General features: G+C 37.4%; 1 protein-coding gene across 3 annotated transcripts in view; it reads right to left on the reverse strand.

The window, feature by feature from the left end:
- Nucleotides 1–214: 214 nt before the first annotated feature.
- LOC150076331 (catalase-like) overlaps nt 215–23,520 on the reverse strand; it is a 189,408-nt gene continuing 166,102 nt past the window's right edge. For all 3 annotated transcript variants that reach the window (XM_090387664.1, XM_090387662.1, XM_090387663.1), the window contains 2 exons: nt 6,358–6,513; nt 215–335 (listed from right to left, as the gene is read on the reverse strand). In XM_090387664.1, the coding sequence (XP_090243790.1) occupies nt 303–335; nt 6,358–6,513 (189 nt within the window). In that variant the 3' untranslated portion in view covers nt 215–302. The remainder of the gene's footprint in view (nt 336–6,357; nt 6,514–23,520) is intronic.

Below are 23,520 nucleotides of genomic sequence, written 5' to 3' on the forward strand. Positions count from 1 at the left end.
AAAAAGTTTCTTTGAATAATATAGTGTACATAAATGTTTGTTCATAACTGCACACATTCCAGGATTTTGGAAAAACAGTGCATGTAATTATCAAAACATTGCAGTTATTAGTATATGGAATGAAAATAAGTCCATTATAAAAATAATATCTTTTTTTAAAGGAAAGCATTTTTCAAAGTAATCATTATTCACTGAAAAAATTTTATCCCATTATATCTACTTGCTCATTTACAATATTGAAAAATAACTTTGCATATAAAATAGACAATCTGTTCTTCATTTTAACAAGAGTAGGATTTTTATTACAGATGTTCAGATATTATAACCTCAGCATTCTGTAAGAAAAAATATATATAAAAAAAGGAATTATTAAAAAATTAAGTTAATTTCATCAATTTTCCTTAGAAAGTTCATTCTATACTGCAGTAATGATCATTATGACAAATAAATTAAAAATAAAAATAAATATCTAAAGAAAGATAATGTATATACATTTAAAGTTGAAAGAAAAAAATTAAAAATATCATAAAACTAATATAAAATGTGCCGCATTTTATGGACAGCGGTTCAACCATTACAGATGGCTAATCTAGTTACAATCTATCATTAGCATGAGGAAATGATATATTTGAAATTTATCTGGAAGGCCATTTATAATTTATTTATATAAAACTATTTTTACCAATGTATAATTTCAAGACTAATGAAGCTGTGCAACCCATACCTCTCAGTTTACTTTGACCTATTCTATGATGAATGTGGAAATACCAACTAAATAAAAAGAAACTGAAATTCAGGTAAAATAAGTTGGCTACAATTTGACATCATGATCTCAATGAAAAGAAGGTGCTGGTCCCAGATGTTCTATAATCAGGGAGATGGAGAATTATTTTTATGAAATAAGAGATTGCCCTTAAAAGAATAATAACTGTTGCACAATATCAGTGACTGTTATCAGCAGACATACAATGGTCCTATTACACCTATCCATATTGTAGAAAATACTTGAGGGATTGAATTTTTTGAAGCATAGCCTGTGCTTATTAAAACAAAGGACTAAATGCATGGGATACATATAAATTAACAGGTGACACAGGTGAGTCTCTGATAGATATAAGCGGGTCTGTAACCAACTCACAAAGGAGGTTAGGCAGGCAAAGACAGATTACGAGAATTCTTTGGCAAAGGATGCAAAGAAAAACAGCAAATAGTAATTTATTATTATTATTATTAGTCATCGGGTGCAAGGAAGCCTGAGGCTTATGCTGCACCAGCCAAAAAAAAAAAAAATTCCCAAGTTACCCTGAGAGAGAGTCAGAAGAAGAAAGGAATCACCAAGACTTATGTAAACTCTAGAAGGAAGGAGATGAATCAGATGGTCCACTTGATATCGATGGTTCAATTGTTGACGATCCTGCTCAGGTAGCTAGCAAAATAAATGAGTATTTTGCATCTACATTCACACATGAGGAGTTATTCAGGGAGAGGAATGCCAGAGGTGAATTAAAAGTGGAGGAAAAATTATTGAAGGTAAACATAAGAAAGGCACCTGGGGTGGATGGGATCTATCCAGTTATATTAAAGGAGAAGGAGGGGGCAAAGGAAGTAAGCAAACCCTTAGCCATAATTATGAGAGCTTCCTTGTATTCAGGGGAGGTACCCAGGGACTGGAGATGTGCAAATGTGACCCCAATTCACAAAGGAGGATCAAAAGGTGACACAAGTAATTACAGACCTGTTAGTTTAACTTCTGTTCCAGGGAAATTAATGGAGGCACTGGCTAAAGAAGTACTGCAGGATCATCTAGACAAGACTTCAGTTGTAGCTGAGATACAGCATGGGTTTTTTAAGGGGAACTCTTGTCTGACCAGTTTGATTAGCTCCTATGATGTGGTCACAAAGGAACTGGAGGAAAAGAATAATTTTGATATCAAAAATTTGGATCTTAGAAAGACTTTTGATACTTTTGCACATGGAAGACTGCTGCACAAATTGGAGCAGTGTGGTACTGAAGGCAAATTGCTACTCTGGATAAAGGGATGGTTGAGTGGGAGAAGACAGAGAGTGGTAATCAATGGACACTGCTCTTCGTGGACTAATGTTATTAGTGGAGTCTCCCAGGAGTCAGTGTTGGGTCCATTGTTATTTTTTGTATTTATTAATGATATTGATGATGGTATATCAGGCTTAATGTCCAAGTTTGCAGACGAATTTCTAGATCCTGCAACAGGATCTAGAAATGTTGGATAGACGGGCTGAGAGGTGGCATATGAAATTTAACATTTACAAATGTAAAGTACTGCATATGGGAAGCAGTAACCCCAGAGTAACGTATCAACTCTGTGGTACTACACTGACAGTGGTAGAGAATGAAAAGGACCTGGGGGTAATTATGCAGGCAGATATGAAGTTTTCTGAGCAGCAGACGGTCTGCACTGCTCAGAAAACTTCAGGGACGTTAATGGAAATTAACCATTCAAGCACCATTCTTGTCAATGATATACAGGAATTTTTCTAGCAGTGATGAGGTGATTATCCCCTTGTATAAGGAAATGGTCAGGCCACACCTTGAGTACTGTATACAAGTCTGGAGCCCTTATTTTAAGAAGGATGTGGAGCTGTTGGAAAGAGTACAGAAAAGGGCAACAAGATTAGTGAATGGAACAAAAGGTTGTTCCATTTATGAAGTTTTGCAAATTACAGTGTCTGGAGACTAGGCACCTACAAGTTTTGTTTGTTTGTTTATTATTTCGTTTTTAGGGGCATTAGCAACTAAGGTCATATTGCTCCGTGAATATGCAGTGGTCATTCCCCGACCTTTCCGCATCCTCCGTATTTGGTGGTCACGGGCTCGAACCCCGGTCTAATCAAGAAGTGTGTGCTACGCACTTCTGCTCCTGCCCACCTGGCTACGGAGGTGCCGACCTGCAAGGTGATCTGATTGAGGTGTGTAAGGTCTTGAATGGTTTGAGCATGCTCAATGCTGATGGGATTCTTCCTCTTGCTCAGAATAATCGCCTGAGAGGACATAAATTCAAATTGAGGAAAGACAGTTGTAAGATAGATGTGGGAAAGTTTGCCTTTAGCCACTGGGTGGTTGATTGCTGGAACAAACTTCCATCTGCCGTTGTAGAAGTTGATAGCTTAAATAGATTCAGAACTAGACAAACATTTGGAGTGGGTGGATGAGTGAAATGAGAAGGTTTTTTTTTTTTTTTTTTTTTGCTGATATTATATAAGCTTGCTTTCTTGCAACATATGCCTTTACTAATGCTAATGGGATGCACTACAATAGAAGGTAGTGTAAGAATATTTGTTGATGACATCAAAGCAGTGTTAGACCGTTCAGATAACTGCATGTTTTAGGGGACACACAAACAATCATCATGAAATGATAAATTCAGGACAGGACAGGACACTGTTAAATTAACAAAAGAATAAAAAGTTTTTCTAAGTTGTTTACATGCACTCCCTTGCACTCCACGGGAATAATGTCAGTTGCAATTGTTTCCCCAGTTCAAAGAGTCTTTTGCTATCATATCTGCTCCAGGGGTTAACATCTGGTGAGTATGGGCTTAGCACACCCAGGGTCCTGAGCTGGATATCATCATTCTTCTCTTTCTTGGTGATTTCCGTCTCTCTCTCTCTCTCTCTCTCTCTCTCTCTCTCTCTCTCTCTCTTAGGGTAACTTGGGAATTTTTTTTTTGGCTGGTGCAGCATAAGCCTCAGGCTTCCTTGCACCATGTAGCTAAAAAAAATAATAATAATAATAAATAGTTTAATGACACTACAAGCAGGGGTGGAATTGATTCTTTCAATGCTTACTGCTAGACGCACAGTAAATAAATTTGCAGAATATGAATACTGTGAGTAGAGACTAGTTTTGGCATTCTATGATGAGTAAAAGCTTCATTCAACACTGGTGTTTTGTTTAACAAGCATTTATGAATTTTTGTTTCAAATACATGCAATAAAAGATTTTTAAAAATTAATTAATAAATATATTAATAAAGTATAATTAATAAATTATGCATATTAATATTAACAATGACATTAGTTAGTGCATTTGTATCATTACTACATGGTTGAATTTTTTAGATAAACCAAAGTTTGTACATTGGCAACATTACTGTAACATTTCATATTGTGAAAACCTTCAGAAGTTACCTTCCTTATACCTCAAATAAGTAACATCCCCATTAGAGGAGACTACTGTTACTTAATTTCAGTTGAGTACCACCACTCAGATAGCATTGTTTGTGGGATAATGGGATAATAAACACTCTCATCCACATCTCTGTTCATATTAGACATAGAAAACAAAAAGGTGGAATAAAGTGATATAGAAGAGGAAGAAGAAGAAATGCCAGCGAATAAGGAAGGAGGAAGTTACTCCTCAAACTCACACTCACTGAAGTAGTTCACTCATAAATCTCTCAAATAGGCAACACTTCCCCAGTAGGGAAGACTGTTGCCTATTTGTTGGTATCTCATCAGTGGGTAGGTAGGTACCAAAAGTATAAGTACCAAATTAAATTGTAAAAATACCTATAAAAGTATTTTGAAGATGGCTAAAACTCCAGCTGAATGAAATCAAGAGAAATATGCATGAATAAAAGCTTCAAAGCCACTGAAGAACCTTCCCATGTCAACAAAAGAACGAGTTCAAAAACATAGAGAACAAAAAAAAAAAAAAAAGGTAGAGTTTAATAAAATCTGGTTCTCAAGATTTTGATCAACATCAACCTTCTACATCAACTTCTCATCAAGAAGCTGGACAGTCGACATCACGAAATTATATTCAAGAACTTTGATAGGTGGAATAGGACCAGGGTATGTCTGCCAGGGGCAAAGGTTGATGACGTTGTAGAGGAGATATCATCTTTTAAGGGCACAAAAGGTGATATTGTTGTACACGCTGGCACTAATGATATTAAGAGTAGGAGACTGGCGGAATTACTTAACATGTCAGGTCACTGTTGAAAAAAAGCCATTGGTTGAATTTGAAAGTGTCTGAAATTCTGCCCAGACACGATCGGAGGGAGTATACAATGAGAGCATTGTCAATCAATTCGGCCCTGAAAAGACTGTGCAAGGCTCAAGGGGTAGAATTTTTTTCAGCCTGATCTGTGCTTGTTAACAGGAGAGACTGCTTCTACAGGGATGGGATACACTTAAATAGAAAGGGTGCAAGAATATTTGCTGATGCTATCAAAGCAGTGTTAGGTGGGTCGGAAAACTGCTAGCTTGGGGGGGGATACATGGACTAATAGATTAACAGTAGCTGCTGGCAGAGATGAAAGTGATTTTTGCACTGCTTCTATTGGAATGAACAGCAGCCTGGAAATCAAGATGCAGGGTATTTCAGAGACTGCTGGAAGTCATTGCGGTACAAGTAAACACATGGGTTGTGTTAGGGTAGCTAAGAATAGGAACAGATGCATTGGTGTATACTTGCGTATACACCAATGCTAGGAGATCGGTAAATAAATTTGATGAATTTGAGGTGTTGGTCTAAACATCAAAGGCAGATATTGCCGGATATCAGAGACATGGTGTCACACAGACATAAGGAATGCAGAACTGGAATTTTGGGTGTACAATGTGTACAGGAAGGATAGACAGGACAAGAAGGGAGGAGGGGTTATGTTATTAGTTAAGAAACACATAAAATCCAAGGAAATGCAGCCAGTCGACATCGCTGGACAGTGCAGTGTCGAGTCAGTTTGGTGTGATATAAGCATTGGGAGATCAAAATTGAGAGTAGGAGTGTGTTATAGGCCTAATGAATCTGATTAGCATAATAAAAAACTGTACAGGAATATAGAGTGGGCCAGTAAATCAGCGAGTCTTATAATTGGGAATTTTAATTTCCCGGATATTGACTGGAATTTGTGGGTTGGTCAATCACACTAGCAAGGCTTTTGTGGATTTATTGGATAACTATTTTCTATATAAGCATGTTCGAGAGGCAACTAAAGGGAGCTGCCTCCCAAACATAAATACATTTATGTTCGGGATATATGGGTTATAATAAAATAATGCTATTTTATTATAACCCAGTTTATATGAATATATTTTAGGCAAGACTGAAAGTTTTGCTATGGGACTAATTTCTATTTTTAAATGTAATAACAGAAGTTAATACTATCAAGTTATGTATTTGAGAAGAAGCACATTAAGACAAATTAACTAAATCTGTTTTGAAACATCTTATTTTTTTCTTCAGTTACTGGAGTTATTAAACTGAACTAGAAAGAGCGAGTCTCGTGATATAAAAATATAATGCCACTTATTTATAAAATATATATATAATACTTTCACAATTGAAAATATAAGAATTCTAAAAAAACATGCCTTCAGTTTGGTAAGTTCCTCTCTCACTCTTAGTCCAAATTTTGGATCAGCCTGATGGAAGTTATTTATTACACGCTCTTGTATAAATTCTTGAGCATCCTTGAGATGAGAGGCAATATTTTTCACAAGACGACTTTGCTCATCTGACTTTAAGACCTAAAAGTACAGGAAGAGATCAAACAAAAATTAAAAAAAAAATTAAAATGTGTGATGAATGTGAATAATTTAAGAATTTAAATACTTAAATTCTTAAAGTTAATGAATAATTCATAATTAAATTTATAACACACACACACAACTTTATTATAGGGTAAAATAATAATGATATTACATTGTACACTGGAGTCCCGCTAGTCCGAACTAATTGGGACCGAGCCCTGTTCAGATTAGCAGAATTTTGGATTAACCAAATAACTGCAATAATGCAGAAGCAAGAAGTAAAACAGGTCTGGTTTATTAAGGAATGAATGTATAGTAGGCCTACTAGCGTTTGTACGCGAGTGTGACACACAAGAAGCAAACCCCCCCTCCACGCTATGACTCATTGCATGCGACATTGTGTATTAAATGTGAATGTTTAAATCTTCGCTCTACATTGTAGTTTTAGTTTAGTTCAGTCTGCTGCCACAATGGCCACGAAACGGAAACACACAACGTGTACATTGAAAGATAAGCTGGAAGTTTTGAAAAGGCTGGACAAGGGTGAAAGAACAATGAAACTGGCAATAGAGTTTGGAGTGGGCTTGGCCACAATAACTGACTGGAAAAAAAACCGCGCAAAGATCGAGCAGTTTTGTACCTCTAAAACTAATAGAGGTACAAAGAAAGTAACAGAGTTTGTTACTTCTGAAAAATGACTTTTGTTCCTGTTTTGGTGTGTAAGTATAGATCTGTAGTTTTAATAGGCCATGTCAAACACTGATTTATTAATTTTGTATTAGTACAGTACAGTACGACAATAAAATACAATTTTTTTGTGTAATTCTAAATGTTTTTGTACCTTTAATACCATTTAAATTTAACTGGAAAATACAAAAAACGTATATTTTGCAAACTAAAAAATTTCCTCTCTGCCGACCGAAACGTGTTCGGATTAGACGGATGTTCGGATTAGCAGCAGTCCACTGTAGTAATATCACTAATACTTAAGAAAAAAAGAAAACACCACAACAATGTAACAAATACAAACAAATTACTGCTGCAGTTAAGGTTGAACTTGGTGATTTGTGATTCTACCCCTATGTGCCAAGCTACCTAACATTCAAAATAAAATAAAGGACAAAACATGAGAGCACAACTTCCCACCCAGGGAAATGTGCACCTGCCAAAGAATGAATACCACTTTTATAATAAATAGATAATTAGATAAATAGGAACTTGGAAATCACAAGCACTACCTCTTCAAAGGGACATCAGTACTCGTGAACTCCAACAAGGATCATATTTTAGTCATTGACTGCTAACCAGCAAAGTATCAATAGATGCCCTATATGACTGCCCCAGTATAAAATAATGAACAGCACTCAAAATAATAAAATGTCATGGCCACTGTGCTCCATAGGTTAATAAGACAATGTACATTTAAATATCAACCAAGCCAGAGGAAAGGTCTAAACCAAATGCAAGTATATAAATTAACATTGAACTAAACCATAATAAACTGATTTAACATCAACTAAATTAAAATGAAATAATTAATAACACAAACCAAACAACAGAATAAACTAAAAACATAATTAAGAAATCAAGTAAGTAGTGGTAATGTACATTATAAAAAAAAAATGAAGAATGGGGCAGGAAAAAAAAATAAATGAGGAAGGGAAAAGGGGAAAGACAAATATAATAGACTGCATTACATCTGTATCAAAAATAATTTTATTATTAGTATTAGTAATGGCCGCATGGTGAAAGAAAGCCTATGGCTTATGCTGCGCCGGCCAAAAAAAAAAAAAAAAAAAAAAAAAGATAAAAAAAAAAAATAAATAAAAATAAAATAAATAAATAATAATAATTAGTAAAAGAAAAGGAAATTAAACCTATCATCCTATGCGCTTCCCTGACCCGAAGGTACTATCCAGATGACCTTTGAATTTCCCCAAACTGACAGCCTCTACCACCCATGTAGGCAACTTATTCCAGTATTTATAACTTGCTGGCTAAAATAAAACTTCCTGCAGTCCAATCTAAACATTTCCCGCCGTAACTTGAATTTATGTCCCCTAGTTCTAGCATCATTTACAACCTTGAAAATTTCGTCCTCATTCATTTTACTGATGCCTCTCAGAGCCTTAAACACCTCTATCAAATCTCCTCTAAGGTGTCTAGTTTCCAAACTCTGCAACCCACATATTCGAAGTCTTTCTTCATATGGACACCCTTTTGCCGATCTCACCAGGCGAGTTACTCATCTTTGCACCCTTTCAAGAAGCTCGATGTTTCTTTCGTTGCGGTCTCCATACTTGAACACAGTATTCCAAGTGTGGCCTACCAAAAGCCTTATATAATGGGATTATCACGTCCCTATCTCTACTTGCAAAAGTTCGATAGATCATCGATAGGACACCATGGGCCTTCCTTGCAACCTGTTTACAATGCTCAGAGGATTTCATGGCTGACCGTATCGTAACACCCAAGTCCCTTTCTTCCAGTACTGGGTTTAGTTGAACTCCACCAAGTGAATAAGTTATTTTAGGGTTACTGTTTCCCGGGTGTAATACCTTACACCTTGTTGGATTAAAGCATAGCTGCCATTTTTCTGACCATTCCTGAAGTCTATCTAGGTCTCTCTGAAGAAGCTCAGCTTGACAGTGATCATTAACTACTCTACCAATTTTAACATCATCTGCAAATTTAGACATCATGCCCTTTATCCCTTCATCGATGTTGTTAATGAAAATTAAAAACAACAGGGGTCCCAATACTGATCCTTTAGGAACCCCACTTCTTACATCAACCCAATCTGAGGAATAGCCATTTATCACAACCCTCTGCCTCCTGCCCTGAAGCCATTTAAGGATTTTCCCAGTGATTCCAACCTGTTCCAGCTTATAAAACAACCGCTCATGTGGGACTGAATCAAAAGCTTTGCTGAAATCTAAATAAACAATTTCGAAATTATTCCCTAAATCCAGCTCATGAGTGACCCTTTCAAAATAGCGAACCAGATTTGTTAAACATGATTTTCCCTTTACAAAACCATGCTGAGTATCCTTGAGAATTTCAATTCAATCCAAATGATCCTGAATTCCACCCTTGATCATTGCCTCCATGATTTTTCCTTCCACCGAAGTCAGACTGACAGGTCGATAATTTCCCACTTCACTCTTAGAGTCACCCTTATGTATGGGAGATACATTGGCACTTTTCCAATCCAAGAGAATCTCCCCAGAGTCTAGTGATGCTCACATAATTAGCCTGAATCCTTAAATGGAAAATCCTTAAATGGCTTCAATGCACTCACTTGCCACCTCCCTTAAGATTATAGTGTATATTACATCAACTTCAGGAGCCTTATTGGCCTGTAGGCTCGAAAGTTTTTTCATTAAATAATCTTGCGAAATTTCAATATCGTTAATTACTTATTTTTCAACTTTGCTCCCACAATTTCCCATTGCCACAAGAGGTTTTCCATTTGTAAATATAGATGCAAAATAGCTACTGAGTTCATCTGCAATGGCAGCTGGTGTATTTAATACTATCCCCTTTCCCTTATGTAAAGGTCCGATCTGGTTTGTCCTGCTCTTCTTGGCATTTATATATGGGAAGAATTCCTTATCCCCCCTCTTTGCTCTGTTTGCTAGTGATTTCTCATAAACTGCCTTTGCTTGTCGAACCTTTTCTGTGGCTCTATTACAGATCACCTTGTAGCTGTTATAGGCTTCAGTACTTTTTATTGCTCTGTAACTTTTCCATGCCACCTTTTTCTGCTCAAGTAATGTGGCAACTTCACTATTCATCCAACTTGGAACCCTCCTCGTGGAGTATTTTTTTAATGGTATATACGCATTCAAGGCATCTGTGATTGTTCAAATGTATTCATTCTCTGCGCGATATCTATCCAGTTAATAGAGGCTATGTAGTTCCTTAAGGCATTGTAATTTCCTTTTCTGAAATTAAAACCCATTCCTTTGCCTTTTACTGCTGCTACCTCTCTCTCATCATCATCCACCGTAGAACTCCGTGATCACTTCCTGCTACTGGTTCCTCTACTGTCAGCCCTGTTATGTCATCTGATTCATGGGTGATGATGAGGTCTAGGATATTCTTTTCTCTGGTACTTTCCCTGACATGTTGATACAAATAACAGTCATCTAGTTGATTTAAAAATTTTGTTCCCCATGTAGAGTTTCCTTCCCATTTACTCCAATCAATTAGAGGCAAATTGAAATCACCCATAATAAGACATTGACGCTTACTTGCCCATTCCATATAGAGGCATGTAGAGGCTTTTGTCATAATCTTCACAATCACCTGGTCTGTAGATTACTCCTACTCGCATTATACCTTTGTTTCCAACTATCTCACACCATACAGACTCTATACTAGCATATGAAATGTTTTCTGAATCCGGGAAAGCTATCGTCGCACTCAGGCTGCTTCTGATAAGAAGCATTACCCCACCACCCCTTCTATTTACCCTATCCTTCCTAAATACATTATACAAGCCATACTGAAACTCATCATCCCCAATTGCCGGGTGGCACCACGTCTCCGTAAGCACTATTATGTCCGCATTACTTGTTTTAACCAGCAGTTTGAATTCACTCATTTTATCGAAGACACTTCTGACATTACTGTATAAACAATTAAGACTTACTGTTCTTGTATATTTAACAAACCCTAACACAACCCTTGAAGTTTTTTAGGCTCTCTTCCCTGGCATTAGCTACCCGCTCACTTGAAACGTTGATGTCCCCAGAACATCTAGATAATATGTCCAGTTGGGGTAACAGATAAGAACTCTTGAGGTATGTGCAAGAGTTACTTTGACCAATATTATCAGATAACCGCGTGTCAGTATTACCCACATCCTCCCTAACTAGCAGTTTCCCTGAACCTTTAAGGTATCCTCAATAATACTGGCAAAAACTTTTGCACCACCTTTGTTTAAGTGTATCCTGTCTCTACAAAACAAATTCCTTCTACCTACAATTGTTGGCCAAGCTGATAGAAATTTCCCCCCTAAAGCCTTGCAGAGTCCAAGTCTTGAGTTAATCCACAAGGCTTTTAACATATAATCCCTCCTATCGTGTCTGGGCAGAATTGCATACACATAGACATTGTGGCCTGGCTCGTGGCATTTCCTCAGCATGGTCCTGTATTTTTCCAACAAATCGTCAGATCGTGTACGTTTAATATCATTAGTCCCCACATGAATAATAATATTTTCTTTACCCCCCTTAAAATCTGACAATCTGTTGGTGATATCATTAATAGTTGCTCCCGGCAGACATACCCTGGTTCTACTCCACCTATCCTTATTACAAAAAATATTCCCCGTTTCCCTGACAATGGAGTTTCCTAATAAAACAATGTCCTTTTTAACCAGAGTAGTTTGAACTTGGTTTTTCTGTTTTGAGGCCCGAATCAGGTGTACATCACTTGGTAGGTTGCTGGAGTCTTGAGTCCCTGACGAGCTCCCAGATGCATTATTCTCGAGGGCAAGCACCCGTTTTTTCATGGACTCAAATTGTTTAATCAGTGCACCAAATTGTAATTTAAGATCAGTGCACTCCTTATAGGGGCTAATGTAATAATGCCACTAAGACTTATGAAAAAAAATATACAGGGTGATTCACTAGCAGTGCGACAAACTTGCAGGAGGTGTAGGGGGCACAAAGACGAATCGGATTCACATAGCATTGCAGGGCCCAAAATGCCTTCATCATACAGTAGAGGATGTTGAACGGGAGGTCGCGTGAATAGCGATCCCGCTGGAAGTCAGCATTTGCGAACCGGTTCCCGAGGCAATAGGATGGACGAGTATTCAAACATTGAACTGGCTGACATGCACCTCGCGTATGGAGCTGCGGACTGTAATGGGTGCATCGCTCTGCGCTTGTACCAGGAATGTTTCCCACACAGGCGTGCTCCTCATCATACGATTTTCGCACATGTGCACAGAAGGTTACGTGAGACTGGTTGTTTCACGAGCGGTACCATGAATCGAGAGTGAACGACGAGGACGCCAGACAATGAGGACAATGTCCTACATCTTGCAGAAGGCAATCCGAGTAAGAGTACTTGAGTGATAGGCCAATGATTGGGTATTTCCCAATCCACTGTATGGAGGATACTGTCAACAAACCAAATGAGTTCATACCATCTGCAACGCATCCAATCATTGGAGCCTGCGGATTATCCACTCCAGAGAACTTTTGCTATTTGGTTTCTTAAACAGATATGGTTCGCAAATGCTGACTTCCAGAGGGATCGCCGTTCACGCGACCTCCCATTCAACGTCCTCTACTGCATGACGAAGGCATTTTGGACCCTGCAATGCTATGTAATTACGATTCATCTTTGTGCCCCTTACACCTCCTGCAAGTTTGTCGCACTGGTAGTGAATCTCAAAAATATTGGTACAAACGTTTAGGGGAGGTAGGTAACATCTAAAGGAATGTGAATCGTATAGGAATCCATAACAGGAAACGTCACCATAAGCTTCAAAGGGGCATGTGAAATTTGGATGATAGATTCATTTCTCAAGACAATTAATGAATTTCATTAATAAACAAGAAATTTTTTAAAATTAAATGTAACACATTCTTATCAACTGTTTAGCGCTTTATATAGAACCATTTATTGTAATTTTATCTCCTTTTTGAAGATCATTTAGTGCAATTTACAAATCTCAAATGGCAGCAGTGACTACGGCTCTGCAAAACAATATAGTTCGTTCAGTGTTTAGTGATCAGTGACAAAACATACAGTGCAGTTATCTTATAAGGTTCGTTATTCTATAACAAACTTATTATAATAATAATAATAAGTTAGTTGAAAACGAAAGATGTAAGAAAATTTTTACTAATTCGTCTGTCACCTTATAATTTCTTTTCAGAACGGAAAAAAAGAATACAAGCACATCAAGTGGCTACACTAAAAAGAAGAGGAAAAGACAGTTTGCAGAAGCACTAGAAAAAGAATTAAAGAAAATTCCAAAGTTACCTTCTTTCTTCTCCAGGAACAACATGAACTCTTCTATTACTACGCCAACAGAAATTATAGCAAAAACAGCATCATCAGCATCCGCATCATCTTTTCCAGCACAAACTACAGATATAGATGTAAAAAACCAAACACCAATGAACTAGAATTATTAGAAAATTTAGTTAGTGAACAATATCCAAGTGACATCACTAATTATCCAGACATAATAACAACAGATATAAAGAGATTTATTTTATATCATGGACCTTATAGACCTAATGGCCTGTTCAGAAAGAAATCACAGCAGCAGGTCATTTTCAGAGAGGTATTACAAAATAATAAACAAATCGGGTCTTAAATGAACAGATTTTGGTTGTGTTATTCCCCAAAATTAGACACAATGTACTGTGAACCCTGTTGGATATTCTCATCAAGTAAGCAAAATTCTGGATGGATAAAAGGAATAAAGGATTGGCAAAATTTATCCAATAAAATTAGACCACGAGGCAAGTTCATCACATACAGAGGCTTATTATGTCAAGGAATTATGGATGGCAAACAAATGTTTGAATAAAAATGTAGCAGAGAATTTACGACAAGAATGTAATTTTTTGTGTAAAGTTTTGGAGTGGCTTATCAAAGTAACTCTAATATTATCAAAAAATTCAATCACATTTCAAAATCATTGAGAGATTTTTAAAGATACAAACAGTGGAAACTTTCTGTCTGATGTAAAATTTTTAGCTAAATATGATGATACCACGAGACAAGTATTAAATTTGCCATTTGCACATCAAAATACTGAAGTCCTAAAATACAAAATGAGTTGATAGAATTTTTGGATTTGCATTTAAAAAAAAAAAAAAAAAAAAAATTAATAATGAAAATAAAAAAACTCTTTTATTTTCTGTCATATTAGACACAACTCAGGACATTTCAAATAACATCAGCTGAGCATCATCTGTAGATACATCAACATTTTAAACAACAGCGATACTAGAAATAAACTTATAGAATTAAAAATCAAGGAATCTTTTCTTGGCTTCGTTCATCTAACCAATCAAACTTGCTGCAGGTATAACGATGACTATTTGCAACACACTGCAATCAAATGATTTGGATCTTTCTAAATGTTGGGGCCAAGGATATGATGGGACTGACACTATGAGTGCAGTTTATTCTGGGGTACAAGTCTACATAAAAGGAATGGAACCATATGCACTAAATGTTCATTTTTCAGCTCATAACACGAACTTAATAGTGAATGATGCAGTTAATGATATCCCACATATTTTGCAGTTGTACAAAGTACTATGTGTTTTTTGGACATAGCATTAATCTTTGAGACTTGCTATCTTCTTATTGTGGTGAATCAGACATTACTTTAAAAAAATCTAAGCCCTACACAGTGGGCTGGTCATCTTTCATCATTAATAGCAATAAAACAACAATACACAGATATTCTGAAAGTTTTAAACAAAATCAATACTATAAAATATTATAAATTGGATACTATACAAAATATTGAAAAAAACAGAAGCAATCAGAATTAAAAAAAATATATGGAAAATTTTGAATTTGTTATTACTGTAATAATGGAAAAGGTTCTTTCGAATATAAATTTGGCATTCAAATTTATACAAAGAAAGGATTTAGATATTGCTCAGGAAGCAACATATTTAGAAATGTCTTTTGTCACAGTAAAAGATCATTTTTAAAATCATTTTGATTTTAAAAATGAAAGAAAATGAATAATAAAAAAATTTTACAACGACTTGTAGAAGATCACCGATTTGAAAATTTACAGGATTGTTTCCAAGTTAATGTCTTTTATAGAATAATTGACATTGTAACCAGTCAATTAAAACACAGATTCAAGGGTTTGAAAACTATTACTGACTTCTTTTCATTCTTAACACGGAAATTATTACTGAATGTGATAAACAAAGAAATCATGCAAAACTCATCTTGCTTATAGAATCAATATTCAAATGATTTATCCGAATCTTTATCTCCTTAGTTATTACTTTTCATCAAAACACTCCAAAGGGAAATAGAGAAAATTAACACAATAAGAAAATTGATTAAACTACCATCGGTGCAGTATTATGATATGGGCATGAGTTACACTGAAGTGTGTTAATTACTAATTCTTTTTTTTTTGACAATTCCAGTAACTGTGGCAACAATGGAACAATCGTTTTCAAAGCTGAAGTTAATAAAAAATTATTTAAGAAATACCATGAGTCAAGAACAACTGTCTGGCTTAGCCCTTTTAAGCATAGAAGCAGAAAATATGGAAGTGTCTCAGCTAATTGATGATTTTGCTAATATAAAAGCTCATCAAAAGAAGTTGTAAACAAATTTTCAAAGCAAAAAATAGAAGTCAACTTATATGTCAGAATATGCTGTAATTTGTTCTGTGTTATGTCATGTGTTAATAAAATTTATTCAATTTGCATACTTACTATTTAAATCTTTTTTTTTTTTTTTTCATCATTTGCTTTTGTGTTTAAATGCATACATTTAGATGCATACATTTAGGATGCATCTAAATGCATACTAAATGTATGCATATCTAAATGTTTAAATGCATACATTTAGTGTATTATATTAATGTTAAGATTTTTATTAAATATATTAATACCAATATACTAACTTCAATATTTTATTCTCACTTCATTAATACCCATTATCATCATTCTTCTCTTTCTTGATAATTCCTTTCTACTTCTGATTTTCTCTCTCTCTCTCTCTCTCTCTCTCTCTCTCTCTCTCTCTCTCTCTGTCAGGGTAACTCGGGAATTTTTTTGGCTGGTACAGCATAAGCCTCAGACTTCCTTGCACCATTTGTCTGCCAGGGGCAAAGGTTGATGACGTTGTAGAGTGAATATCATCTTTTAAGGGCACAAAAGGTGATATAGTTATACACGTTGGCACTAATGATATTAAGAGTAGGAGACCGGCAGAATTACTTAACAAGTACAGGTCACTGTTGAGCAAAAGCCGAGAATTAGGGTTGAATTTGAAAGTGTCTGCAATTCTGCCCAGACACAATAGGAGGGAGTATATGATGAGAGCCTTGTCGATCAATTCGGCCCTGGAAAGATTGTGCAAGGCTCAAGGGGTAGAATTTTTTTCAGCCTGGACTGTACTTGTTAACAGGAGAGATTGCTTCTACAGGGATGGGATACACTTAAATAGAAAGGGTGCAAGAATATTTGCTGATGCTATCGAGGCAGTGTTAGGTGGGTCGGAAAACTGCTAGCTTGGGGGGAGACAAAGACCAATAGATTGACAGTAGCCACTGGCAGAGGTGAAAGAGATTCTTGCACTGCTTCTATTAGAATGAGCAGAAGCCTGAAAAACAAGACGCATGATATTTCAGAGACTGCTGGGAGCCACTGCGGTACAAGTAAACACATGGGTTGTGTTAGGGTAGCTAAGAATAGAAACAGGTGCAGGTATACTTGCGTGTACACCAATGCTAGGAGTTTAGTAAATAAATTTGATGAATTTGAGGTATTGCTCAAAACATCAAAGGCAGATATTGTTGGGATATCAGAGATGTGGTGTCACACAGATATAAGGGATGCAGAACTGGAATTTGGGGAGTACAATGTCTACAGAAAGGATAGACAGGATAGGAAGGGGGGAGGGGGTTATGCTATTAGTTAAGGAAACACATAAAAACCAAGGAAGTGAAGCCAGTCGACATCGCTGGACAGTGCAGTGTTGAGTCAGTTTGGTGTGACATAAGCATTGGGAGATCAAAATTGAGAGTAGGAGTGTGCTATAGGCCTAATGACTCTGATGAGTATAATAAGAAACTGTACAGAGAAATAGAGTGGACCAGTAAATCAGAGAGTCTTATAATGGGAGATTTTAATTTCCCAGATATTGACTGGAATTTGGGGGCTGGTCACTCACACACTAGCAGGGCTTTTGTGGATTTATTGGATGATTGTTTTCTACATCAGCATGTTCGGGAGGCAACTAGAGGGAGTAATACTCTTGATTTGATTATCAGCAGTGATTCTTCATGCATTAAGAATCTGCAGATAAATGAACCACTAGGTGGCAGTGATCACAGTGTGCTGAAGTGGGATTTACTCAAAGAGGTAACTACCATTAGGGGTAAAGGGAAGGGTTATTGCTTCCGTAAAGGCGACTACGATGGACTGAGACAGTATTTAAATTCTATACAGTGGGACCAACTGATGATGTTACCAACAGCAAATTCAAAATGGGAAGCATTCAAAGAATTAATCTTGGAAGCTACTAGGCTTTACATACCAATTAAGAAATATTGTTCAAGGTTTGGCCAAAATGGATGTCAGATGAACTAATGAGGCATATGGCAGAGAAGAAAAATGCATGGGATACTTACAAATTAACACATGACACAGAAGCCTATGATAGATACAAGTTGATATGCAACCAAGTTACAAAGGAGGTTAGGCAGGCGAAGGCAGATTACGAGAAATCCTTGGCATGGGATGCAAAGAAAAACAGCAAAGAGTTCTTTACTTATGTAAACTCTAGAAGGAAGGGGATGAATCAGATTGGTCCACTTGATATTGATGGGTCAACTTTTGATGACCCTGCTCAGGTAGCTAACAAACTAAATGAATATTTTGCATCGACATTCACACATGAGGAGTTATTCAGCGAGGGGAATGCCAGAGGTGTATTGAACTCTAGCAGTAAGCTACAGAATCTTGAAATAACTGGGAGTAAAGTGGAGGAGAAACTGTTGAAGATAAACACAAGAAAGGCACCTGGGGTGGATGGGACCTATCCAGTTATATTAAAGGAGGCAGCAAAGGAAGTAAGCAAACCCTTAGCCATAATTATGAGAGCTTCCTTGGACTCAGGGGAGGTACCCATAGACTGGAAATGTGCAAATGTGACCCCAATTCACAAAGGAGGATCAAAGGCTGACACAAGTAATTATGGCGCCTCCGTAGCCAGGTGGGAAGGAGCAGCAGTGCGTAGCACACGCTTCTTGAATAGACCGGGATTCGAGCCCGTCACCACCAAATATGGAGGATGCGGAAAGGTCAGGGAATGACCACTGCATATCCTGGAGCAATATGGCCATAGTTGCTAATGCTCCTAAAAACCAAATAACAAACAAACAAACAAACAAGTAATTATAGACCTGTGAGCTTAACTTCTGTTCCAGGAAAATTAATGGAGGCACTGGTTAAAGAAGCACTGCAGGATCATTTAGACAAGACTTCAGTTATAGCTCGGACACAGCATGGTTTTGTTAAGGGGAAGTCTTGCCTGACTAATTTGATTGGATATTATGATGCAGTCACAAAAGAACTGGATGCAGGGAATAACTTTGATATTATATACTTGGATCTTAGAAAGGCTTTTGATACTGTTGCACATGGAAGACTGATACACAAATTGGAGCAGTGTGACATTGGAGGCAAATTGCTGCTATGGATAAAGGAGTGGTTGAGAGGGAGAAGACAGAGAGTGGTAATCAATGGACACTGCTCATCGTGGACTAATGTTATTAGTGGAGTCCCTCAGGGCTCAGTGTTGGGTCCATTATTGTTTTCTGTATTTATAAATGATATTGATGATGGTATATCAAGCTTAATGTCCAAGTTTGCAGACGATACAAAGGTTGGCAGGGTTGTCAAGGACACTACTGACACTATGCTGCTGCAACAGGATCTGTAAAGGTTGAGCAGATGGGCTGAGAGGTGGCAAATGAAGTTTAACATTGAGAAATGTAAAGTACTACACATGGGAAACAGCAACCCCAGAGCAACGTATCAACTCTGTGGTACTACACTGACAGTGGTAGAGAATGAAAGGGACTTGGGGGTGGTTGTGCAGGCAGATATGAAGTTCTCTGAGCAGTGCAGACGGGCTGCAAGAGTAGCTCATGGAGTATTGTCAATGATATACAGGAATTTTTCCGGCAGGGATAAGGAGGTGATTATTCCCTTGTATAAGTCAATGGTCAAGCCACACCTAGAGTACTGTATACAGGTCTGGAAGCCTCATTTCAAGAAGGATGTAGAGCTGCTGGAACGAGTACAGAGAAGGGCAACAAGATTAGTGAATGGAACAAAGGGGTGCTCTTACGAAGAAAGGCTTAAGTTTTGCAAATTACAGTGTCTGGAGACTAGGCACCAGCGAGGTGATCTGATAGAGGTGTATAAAGCCTTGAAATGGTTTGAGCATGCTCAATGCTGATGGGATTCTTCCTCTAGCTCAGAATAATCACCTGAGAGGGCATAAATTCAAATTGAGGAAAGACAGATGTAGGACAGACGTGCGGAAATTTGCCTTTAGCCAGAGGGGTAGTTGTTTGGTGGAACAGACTTCCATCCCTTGTAGTGGAGGTTGATAGCCTAAATAAGTTTAAGGCTCAGCTGGACAGGTATTTTGAACGAACAGAGGGGTGAAGTGGAAGTGGTTTTTTTTTTTTTTTTTTTTGGCTGATGCTGCATAAGCTTGCTTTCTTGCATCAAATGCCTCTACTAATGCTAATGCTAATTTGGCTAATAATAATAATAATTAAGAAAAAAAAAATAATAATAAAGTAAAAAGTAAGTAGACAGTTACTGGTAAAACTGACATCCTCCTAGTATTTTATTTTTTTGTATATTTCAGAAATAATGGATAATATATTGAGCTTTTTTTTCTTTTGCTCTTCACTTTCTGGGGTTGGGTTAACAGGGAAGGGCAGGGCCCGTGACCTGTGCTTGCATTGGGACCAATTTGCTTTAGTTTATTGCCACTGACATGGATAGAATGGTTTAGAAATAAACAGTGTGGTTGATGAGATCACTCAGGCCACCTAAAAACTTCAACAATAGCAAACAATGCTGACCAAGTTAATACTCTCATTTGAGGAAACAGACAGTTACTGTTTCTACTATTGCTGGAAGGTTAAACATCAACCATAGGTCTACAAATTCAAACTGTCACCTTTTTTGGCATTTGAAAAAAATATTATGTGGATACTGATTTTCACATAATGAAATCAAAGAAGCAGTGCAAAAGTGGTTCCACAAACTGAAAATGTTTTTCCTCAGACAGCATTAAAAAGCTTGTGGACTAATGTGAGAAGTATTTTTAGGAGAAAGGAGATCCACATGGAAAAGTAACACTAAAAGTTTTGCATACAGGTAGTTCCTGACAGTATGAGTTAATTCATTCCTAGCACACACTCGTAAAGTGAAAACTCATAAAGCGTAAATTTATTTCCCATAGACATAATGTTAAAAACAGAGGTTACATTCTCAACAATGAAATCAGGTAGCTAAATAGTTTATGTTTAAACAATGATTGATTTATTCTAAGAAATGAAAACATAGCCTGCAAAATCGAGCAAATTATAATTTAAAGAAATTATTTATGACTTACAAATGTTAAAGAATGTTTATTCGTCATCATCATCGACTAAATGCACACTCCTTGAGCACTAACTGTTGGGTCGGCACTTGTTGTTTTGTTGCACAAAGAGTTGTCTTCTTCAGAAATGCTTCAAGAGGAGTTTGTTTCCAAGGTCTCTTTTCTTTATAAATGTCATGATAGCATGCACAAACATTTTTTAATGGCACGCACAAATTGAAACTAACTAACATGATACACACAAGTGAGATTGCAACTAACATGATTCGTGCGGAGTAACAAGTTTGCGAAGCTTATAAAAGAAAAAAAAAAGGAATGAAGCGAAGATTCAGAAAATTTATGTTTTTTATATGATTGAAGATTCCAGTGAAGGGAAATACATTTGATAATAAAAACACACACGATTCCAGCCATCGGTATTTTCACAAATCCAATAACATTGAGTTTACTACCTGTTTATAATAGATTTCATTAACAGAAAAGCCTAATAAACTGGAAAGTGCAAATTGTTTTTATTATTTTATGGTCACAGCCTCCAGAAATGTGCTTTAGAAAAACATCACAAAGCTATTCAAAATTGATTCTTATAACAGAACCCATTAGCATTAGCATTAGTAGAGGCATACGATGCAAGAAAGCAAGCTTACGCAGCATCAGCCAAAAAAAAAAAAAAAAATCCCTCCCATTTCATCCCTCCATTCGTTCCAAATGCCTGTCCAGCTCAGCCTTAAATTTATTTAGGCTATTAGCTTCCACAACAAAAGATGGAAGCCTGTTCCACCAATCAACTACCCACTGGCTAAAGGCAAATTTCTGCACATCTATTTTACAACTATATTTCCTCAATTTGAAACTGTGCCCCCTCAGGTTCTTAGTCTGAGCAAGACGAAGAATCCCATCAGCATTCAGCTTGCTCAACCCATTCAAGGCCTTATACACCTCAATCAGATCACCTCGCAGGTGCCTATTCTACAGGCACTGCAATTTGCAGAACTTAAGCCTTTCTTGGTAAGAGTACCCCTTTATTCCCCTCACCAATCTTCTTGCCTTTCTTTGTACTCGTTCTAGCAACCCTACATCCTTCCTAAAATGAGGCCTCCAGACCTGTACATAGTACTCTAGGTGTGGCCTTGTATAACGGGATTATCACCTCCCTGTCCTTGCTAGCAAAATTCCTATATATCATTAACAAGACTCCACGACCTGCCCTGGCAGCCTGTATGCACTGCTCAGCGAACTTCATATTTGGCTGCAAAATTACCCCCAGGTCTTTTTCACTTTCCACTTCCCTGAGTGTAGTACCACCCAGTTGTTATGTTTCTCTTCGGTTATTGCTACCCATATGCAGTTGTTGTTGTTATTTGGTTTTTAGGAGCATTAGCAACTAAGGCCATATTGCTCCGGGATATGCGGTGGTCATTCCCTGAATGACCTTTCCGCATCCTCCGTATTTGGTGGTGACGGGCTCGAACCCCGGTCTAATCAAGAAGCGTGTGCTACGCACTGCTGCTCCTTCCCACCTGGCTACGGAGGCGCCTCCCATATGCAGTACTTTGCATTTGTCAATGTTAAACTCCAGTTGCCACTTCTCAGCCCATTTTCCCAACTTATCTATATCCAGTTGGAGGAGCATACTGTCGTTACTGTTGTTAACAACCCTGCCAACCTTTGTATCATCTGCAAACTTGGACATTAAACCTAATATACCTTCATCAATATCATGGATAAATATACAAACCAACAATGGGCCCAACACCGAACCCTGGGGAACTCCACTAATAAAATTTGTCCATGAAGAGCAGTGTTCACTGATTGCCACTCTCTGTTATAGTAGTAGTAGTGGCATGTGATGCAAGAAAGCAAATGTATGAGCTTATGCAGCATCAGCCAAAAAAAAAAAAAATCACACCATTCCCTCCAAATGCCTGTTCAGTTCCTCCTTAAATTTATTCAAGCTATCAACTTCCACAACGACAGATGGAAGTTTGTTCCAGCAATTAACCACCCGCTGGCTAAAGGCAAATTTCCGCACATCTATTCTACATCTGTCTTTTCTTAATTTGAATTTATGCCCCCTTAGGTTCGTAATCTGAACAAGTGGAAGGATCCCATCAGAATTCAGTGTGCTCAATCCATTCAAGGCCTTATATACCTCAATCAGATCACCGCGCAGGTGCCTAGTCTCCAGCCACTGCAATTTGCAGAACTTAAGTCTCTCTTGGTAAGATGATCCCTTCATTCCCTTCACCAATCTTGTTGCCCTTCTCTGTACCCGCTCAAGTAAATCTACATCCTTCCTAAAATGAGGTCTCCAGACCTGTATGCAGTACTGAAGGCGTGGCCTGACCATTGCCTTATACAGAGGGATAATCACCTCCTTTTCCCTGCTAGCAAAATTCCTATATATCATTGACAAAACCCCATGACCTGTCCTAGCAGCCTGTCTGCATTGCTCAGAGAACTTCATATCTGACTGCACAATTACTCCCAGGTCTTTTTCATTTTCTACCACCTTAAGTGTAGTACCACACTTAAGGTGGTTATCTCCCACTCAACCATCCCTTTATCCATTGTAGCAGCTTACCCTTGATGCCATACCTCTCCAATTTGTACAGCAGTCTTCCA

This window comes from Mastigoproctus giganteus, chromosome 13 (assembly GCF_048544385.1).
Source record: "Mastigoproctus giganteus isolate SK-2022 chromosome 13, ASM4854438v1, whole genome shotgun sequence".
NCBI classification, from domain to species: domain Eukaryota; kingdom Metazoa; phylum Arthropoda; class Arachnida; order Uropygi; family Thelyphonidae; genus Mastigoproctus; species Mastigoproctus giganteus.